Source organism: Nansenia antarctica, assembly GCF_963989245.1.
Source record: "Nansenia antarctica genome assembly, chromosome: 11".
Taxonomy (NCBI): Eukaryota; Metazoa; Chordata; class Actinopteri; order Argentiniformes; family Microstomatidae; genus Nansenia; species Nansenia antarctica.
This window is the reverse complement of record NC_137681.1, coordinates 2,390,846-2,398,345: the sequence shown is the minus strand read 5'-3', so window position 1 is coordinate 2,398,345 and position 7,500 is coordinate 2,390,846. Positions and strand designations below refer to the sequence as shown.

The following is a 7,500-nucleotide window of genomic DNA, read 5'->3' as shown; positions in this document are numbered from 1 at the left end:
CTGGACAAGGTCCGCACCGTCACCGTAACCCTGGGCGACGAGAAGGGCAAAGTTCACGAGAGGTCAGAAGCAGTTATGGTCGTCATGTTTAGAATTTTAAAAAGTGTTGCATTGTATTTTTCTTTGAATGAGGTGGTGGTTGTGGTTGTGTTGAATTTGAAGTATGTTTTGATATCTTTTTTTTGCGGTTGTTGTGTTGCAGTAAATTCAATGCAAGTAAATTGAATAACAGGTATTGTATTTATGTTTTTTTATGCAGTTGTGGTTGTAATATATTAAATAAGGTTTATTTGTAGTTTATTTTGTTTATTTTGTTATTTTTTGTAACATAGGCAGGGATGGAGATTAAGCTAGGCTACGCTAGTCTGAGGCGAATGTTTTTCACAGCTGGCTTAGTGAAACATGTGGCCAACTAGCTTGTCAGGCCAGTGAAACCTGTCTCTGTCTTCTAATGAACCAACTGTTGTCATAACTGAACAGTAACAAACTGTACATTTATGGGAATACTAAATTGTGTAGTAGATATGTAAAATTATATATTATTTATGTCCATATTATAAATAATATTTTTGCTTTAGCCATGCCATGTTTTGGAGGAATGGACCTATCGCTAAGCCACGCCCCCTTTGAAAACTCGGACAAACAAACAACGCTTCACTGACAGTGACTGACTGACCGACCGTGACTGAATGACATTCAATGAATGTCTGTTACAGTCTGTTACAATGGCGGGAGTTGGCACATTTCTGATTTCTGATTTACCACAGCAAGTAATAGACATGTTTTTTTAAAGATGACAAGAATATCCTTAGAAGATTTTAGAATAAGTCTAGAAGCTTTTCACCATCAGATAAGCGAGTTGTTTGTCCGAGTTTTCTGCCCGTAGTGAATTTTGCAGTGATATGATTGGACAATTTCTATTTTGGGGCGTGGCTTAGCGATAGCTCCATTACAATCTACTAGCCCAGCTGACAACTAGTGCCCAAAACCTGCACATTCCATCTCTGAACACAGGCCTAATATGAAGTATCTCATTCAACATGTTAAGAGCTTGTAGTTGCAATATAATTATTAAGTATTTGATAATACTTAATTGTTGTTATGTATTGGATTTCAAATCCTGTGTCCCTTCTCTCAGCATCATATAGATATATATGATCATATAGATTTCAAGATCCTTCTGCTTGTTTATAAAGCTCTGCACAGCACCAGATTATCTGAAAGACCTTTTGCTAGCATATCAGCCCAATAGAGCTCTCAGGTCTTCTGCTAGCATATCAGCCCAATAGAGCTCTCAGGTCTTCTGCTAGCATATCAGCCCAATAGAGCTCTCAGGTCTTCTGCTAGCATATCAGCCCAATAGAGCTCTCAGGTCTTCTGCTAGCATATCAGCCCAATAGAGCTCTCAGGTCTTTTGACACTGGTTTCCTCTGTGTACCACTTGTACAAAAGAAGAGATTTGGTGAGGGTGTTACCATTAGGGATGCAACCTCAGCAAATATGTTCAAGCAAAGCGTAGTAACTGTTACATGGTGTGTCTCTCCTCTCAGCATCAAGCGTAGTAACTGCTACATGGTGTGGGCCGGGGAGAGCCTTAGCCCGGGACAGGGGCGCAACAACAACGGCCTGGAGATCGGCTGTCTGGTGGACACTCTGAACGGAGTCCTGACCTTCACCGCCAACGGCAAAGAGCTCAGCACATACTACCAGGTATTTTTTCGGTGCTTTTCCCATTTTGGCAGTTGTTCCCCTTTGAGGAAAGTAACTTTCTGGTGTTTACTTGAAATAATTTAAGATGATTGGTAACCACCAAGTAACAACTGGTGTTTATTTGTGACGGTTGTGTAATTACCATTTTACCATGTGATCCTAAGTAAATACCTTGTAGGTGTTTATCTTAAAAGTGCAACCAGAAAATCTCTGTAATTTTTCTTTGAAATCTCACCCCTATAAGACCCATTTGTAATGTTGACAATACCAGGCCATCTAGGAGGAGTTTCTATTGTCTATTGTTTGATACTACTTGTGTTACGTGTATATAGAATAAAGGCTTGATTTATGTATCTGCTAGCAGGGGGTGCTCCATTCCCCTGGCTGCTAAGCTAGACTGGGCTGTGCATTTTTAGCCGTGTGTCTGTGTCTCAATTCAATTCAATTCAACTTTATTGACCATGTGCAGTGCACTAGGAACATGACTTGGTCTTCTACCATGCTGAACAAGCTACAGTACATACAACAACAAGACGACAATACAACAATACTCAAGACAAAAAATACAGAAAATACAGTACCAATATGAGTGAATAAATATACTGTACAACTTAGTGGCAAGAACATGTAAAGTGCAAGGTGCAATGATCAGGAGTTATTGAGGAGGGCTGCTCTGGCTTTGGGGAAGAAACTGTTCAAGTGACGTGATCTTTTTGTCCTGGTGGCCCTGTACCGCTGTCCAGAAGGGAGTCATTCAAACAAGCTGTGAGCTGGATATGAGGGGTCAGAGCAGGGCCGGTCCTAGGCATTTAGGTGCCCTAGGCGAGAGTATGATTTGATGCCCCCCCCCTCCCCCAAAATTGTAGGGGCGCCACCACCACCACCACCACATTAAGCCACCAGTACTGCCTCATTACCACCCACACATTCAACAGTAACAATATGGACAACATTGGTTTCAAGACAAAAATACAGTAGGCTGAGACATATTTTCATAGAGACAGGAAATTCATAGAGCCAAAATTCTTTAAATGCATTTGGCGCCCCCCAGGCATTTGGCGCCCTAGGCGACCGCCTAGTTCGCCTATGCCTAGGACCGGCCCTGGGTCAGAGTCAGACACAACCTTGCGTGCTCTCTTCAATGATCTCTCCTGTGTCTCCCTCCCCAGGTGGAGCCCAGCACCAAGCTGTTCCCTGCCGTCTTCGCCCAGGCCACCAGCCCCAGCGTGTTCCAGTTTGAACTGGGACGAGTAAAGGTGAGGAGAGAGGAGGACGCGCTGACGAACTGGAGCGTACGCAGATAGGCCAGACCCAAATAGACATAGCCAAGGCTCTAAATAGCACACTGTGGCCTGTCTGTGCACCTCTGGCTAAGATAAGTAGTTAGTCTGTGGACTATGTATGCACTACGTTTGTGCTCTGATGAGGAGCTTATAACTTTACATAATAATATAATATAATATAATCTGTCAAATGTAGGACTTGGTATTATCGTATTCTAGGGCTAGCAGATATGATACTGAGAAAAGTATCACGTATCTAACCATTGTCTATCCCTAACCCACTCCCTCCTACTGTAAGCCCTCTGTCTCTATCTTTAATAATAATTAATAATCCATCGTATTTATATTGCGCTTTTCCGAGGCTCAAAGCTGCTGACAATATGGGAAAAATAGAAAACACAGAAACAACAAGCAACAGAGTTAACGAACGGGGAACAAGTAACACAGCAATTACCAGGGGAGGGGAGGGGGGTGGCAGGGTTAGGGGAGATGGTTAGGGGTAGGGGAGGTTGTATGCATGTCATGGGGGGGAGGGGGGGTGGCAGGGTTAGGGGAGATGGTTAGGGGGTAGGGGAGGTTGTATGCATGTCATGGGGGGGAGGGGGGTGGCAGGGTTAGGGGAGATGGTTAGGGGTAGGGGAGGTTGTATGCATGTCCAGGGAGGGAGGGGGGTGGCAGGGTTAGGGGAGATGGTTAGGGGTAGGGGAGGTTGTATGCATGTCCAGGGGGGGGGGTGGTGGAGGTGGCAGGGTTAGGGGAGATGGTTAGGGGGTAGGGAAGGTTGTAAGCATGGGAGAACAGGTAGGTTTTGAGGTGGGATTTAAAAGTGGAGAGTGAGGGTGAGTCTCTGAGTGGTTGAGGGAGAGAGTTCCAGAGGCGGGGATCTTCTATCCATAACCCACTCCCTCCTCCCCTAAGCGCTCTGTCTCTGTCTCCTGTCAGAACCTGATGTCTCTGTCTCTCTGTCTCTGTCTCTGTCTCTCTGTCTCTGTCTCTCTGTCTCTGTCTCAGTCTCTCTGTCTCTGTCTCTGTCTCTCTGTCTCTGTCTCTGTCTCTGTCTCCTGTCAGAACGAGATGTCTATGTCTCTCTGTCTCTGTCTCTGTCTCTCTGTCTCTGTCTCTCTGTCTCTGTCTCTCTGTCTCCTGTCAGAACGTGATGTCTCTGTCTCTCTGTCTCTGTCTCCTGTCAGAACCTGATGTCTCCTGTCTCTCTGTCTCTGTCTCCTGTCAGAACGTGATGCCTCTGTCGGCCGGCCTGTTCAAGAGCGAGAGGAAGAACGCCAGCCCCCAGTGCCCGCCCCGGCTGCACGTCCAGTTCCTGACGCCGGTCCTGTGGAGCCGCGTGCCCAACCACTTCCTGAAGGTGGAGGTGTCGCGGGTCAACGACCGCCACGGCTGGCTGGTGCAGTGCTCCGAGCCGCTGCAGTTCATGTCCCTGCACATCCCTGAGGAGAACAGGTGAACCACTCCTCTGGAAGCTATAATAATAATAATAATAATAACTACATATTAAGAAGGGCGTTCTCATTTGCAGCCCCTTCCTCTTGGAATTCTTTACAGCAGAGTCTGAAACTGTCTCATCTGATCCCTCTTTCCAGTTTCAAGCTCTTGCTGAGAGACATACAGTGCGAGTCCATGATTTGTTCTTGCAATTAAGTTGACCCTCCCTTTTGCCCATTGCTGACCCCTCCCTGTCCCTAGATCTTTAGCTGTCTAGTTTTAGGTTTTGTAGTTTTAGTTTAGTTTTAGATTATCTTAGACTGTTTTAGACTAGTTTTAGTTTTAGACTATGTAGTTTTAGTTTAGTTTTAGACTATGTAGGCCAGGTTTTGTATTGTATTTGTTTGTGGTGGATGTTGTATGCCTGTGACCAGGTCACACTTGAAAATGAGCCCTTGGGGCTCAATGTGTTTTTTACCTGTATAAATAAAGGTTTAATTAATTAAATAAAAAAATTAAAAAATAATAATAACTTGGATTTATAGCGCCTTTCATAAAGGTGAACAGATGGGTTTTGGTGAACAGATGGGTTTTGAGGGCTGATTTGAAGGAGTCCAGGGTGGGGGGTCATTGCGGATCACTATGGTGAGAAAGTTCCAGAGGGTAGGTGCAGCCACGCTGAAGGCTCTGTCCCCAAAGGTCTGTTGTTTGGTGCGGGGGGGTGGACAGCAGGCCCATGTCAGCGGACCGCAGGTTTCCGAGAAGGGGTATATTGGGTGAGGAGGTCAGTTAGGTACTGGGGGGGCGCAGGCGTGGAGGGATTTGTAAGTGAGCAGAAGGATTTTGTAAGTGATGCGGAACTTGACCGGAAGCCAGTGGAGGTGGATGAGGGTGGGGGTGATGTGCTGCCAGGGCTTGGTGTGTGTGAGAACCCTATAGAGCTACTATTGCATTAGCAATATGAAGCGTTACTTACTTACTTACATGCTTAAATACTTACTTACTTATTTATTATTTACTTACATACTTACATACATACTTATTTACTTACATACTTACATTCATCATGAATACACAGACTAAGTGAGTTTAAAGTGAGCTTGTTTGTGTGTGCGCACAACTAAGACGTCTTCCTCCCTTTCACACGCTTCAGATCGGTGGACATCCTGGAGCTCACGGAGCAGATGGACCTCCTCAAGTTCCACTACCACACCCTGCGCCTCTACTCGGCTGTGTGCGCCCTGGGCAACAACCGCGTGGCGCACGCCCTCTGCAGCCACGCGGACGAGGCCCAGCTCCTCTACGCCATCGAGAACAAGTACATGCCCGGCCTCCTCCGCACGGGCTACTACGACCTCCTCATCGACATCCACCTCAGCACCTACGCCTCCGCCCGGCTCATGATGAACAACGAGTACATCGTCCCCATGACGGACGAGACCAAGAGCATCACGCTCTTCCCCGACGAGAAGAAAAAACACGGCTTGCCGGGGATCGGTTTGAGTACGTCGTTGCGTCCCAGGATGCACTTCTCCTCTCCCAGTTTCATTTGCCGAGGAGCGGATTGTTTCCAGTACAGCCCGGAGTTCCCACTGGACATCCTCAAGACGAAAACCATCGAGATGCTAACAGAGGCGGTGAGAGAGGGCAGCCTTCACGTGCGGGACCCCATCGGGGGCAGCACGGAGTTCCTGTTCGTGCCCCTCATCAAGCTGTTCTACACGCTGCTCATCATGGGCGTGTTCCACAACGGGGACCTGAAGAACATCCTGCAGCTGATCGAGCCGAGCGTGTTCGGGGAGGGCGGAGACTGCGGACACGAGGACACGCCGGAGAGCGACTGCAGTAAGGCGGAGCCCCGGGCGGAGGGGGGGGCGGGGGGAGGGGAGGACGGAGGGAGGAAAGTGCCTAAGGGGCTGCTGCAGATGAAGCTGCCCGAGCCGGTCAAACTACAGGTGAGACACCTGCAGGATACCTCCACTCTTCTTGTCTTGCCCCATTCAGGTTGTGTTTATCGATATTTGGACTACGGATGCAAATTAGCTCACAGCTAAATCCGGCATATTTACTGTCACCATACTCTGTATACATGTAAGTGACTGTTCATTAATGTGCACTGACTTGACTAAATAAAGATATATCTGTCTATCTATCTGTTTGTAAGAGAAAATTGTGGCAGAAAAGTGGTAAAGTTATGATGTGAGCTGATGATGCCCAACCTAATGCCCAACCTTACTCCCCCATTTCTTTGTGTGTGTGTGTGTGTGTGTGTGTGTGTGTGTGTGTGTGTGTGTGTGTGTGTGTGCGCGTGCGCGCGCGGGTGTGTGCGTGTGTCTGTGTCTGTGTCTGTCTCTGTCTCTCTCTCTGTGTCTGTGTGTCTATGTCTGTGTGTGTCTCTGTGTGTGTGTGTGTGTGTGTGTGTGTGTGTGTGTAGATGTGCCACCTCCTGCAGTACCTGTGTGACTGCCAGGTGAGACACAGGATCGAGGCTGTGGTGGCCTTCTCAGACGACTTCGTGGCCAACCTGCAGGACAACCAGCGGCTCCGCTACAACGAAGTCATGCAGGCGCTCAACATGTCGGTGGCGCTGACCGCCAAGAAAACCAAAGAGTTCCGATCTCCTCCGCAGGAGCAGGTAAGGGGGTAGCCCACTAGCTCGTACACAGATGACCACGCTTCATAGGACAAAATGTGCCATTTGGCAACAGCCAACAACAGTCAAGTTAGGTTGTATTTTGAGTGTAATATCGAATCAATCAATTGTTAGTTTTAGGGTGTTAAATTCAGCAGTCGGTCCTACTCTGTGGTATAAAAAGCGGTACATCTGTCCTGTGTGGCATGTGGATCAGGCGACGACCGGGTCTTTATCCTCCGTGTGGACCGTCCTTAATTATGTAGTGTCGGTTGGTTTCTCCGTTGTTCACGGTGTACCCGTTACCATGGTTACCTGTCCGTCCCCTCCCTCAGATCAACATGCTGCTGAACTTCAAAGACGAGAAACCGGAGTGTCCGTGTCCAGAGGACATCAGAGAGCAGCTGCTGGACTTCCACCAGGACCTGATGACCC

At 47.5% G+C, this 7,500-nt stretch overlaps 1 protein-coding gene across 1 annotated transcript in view; it reads left to right on the top strand.

Moving 5' to 3' along the window:
- ryr2a (ryanodine receptor 2a (cardiac)) overlaps positions 1-7,500 on the top strand; it is a gene marked incomplete at both ends in the record, with an annotated part of 91,997 nt that overhangs the window by 6,113 nt on the left and 78,384 nt on the right. Inside the window, 7 exons of the mRNA XM_080541878.1 lie at positions 1-62; positions 1,551-1,710; positions 2,880-2,966; positions 4,225-4,451; positions 5,587-6,388; positions 6,868-7,068; positions 7,401-7,500. The exon at positions 1-62 is cut by the window's left edge and continues 99 nt beyond it; the exon at positions 7,401-7,500 is cut by the window's right edge and continues 6 nt beyond it. Coding sequence (XP_080398004.1) covers positions 1-62; positions 1,551-1,710; positions 2,880-2,966; positions 4,225-4,451; positions 5,587-6,388; positions 6,868-7,068; positions 7,401-7,500 — 1,639 coding nt within the window. The remainder of the gene's footprint in view (positions 63-1,550; positions 1,711-2,879; positions 2,967-4,224; positions 4,452-5,586; positions 6,389-6,867; positions 7,069-7,400) is intronic.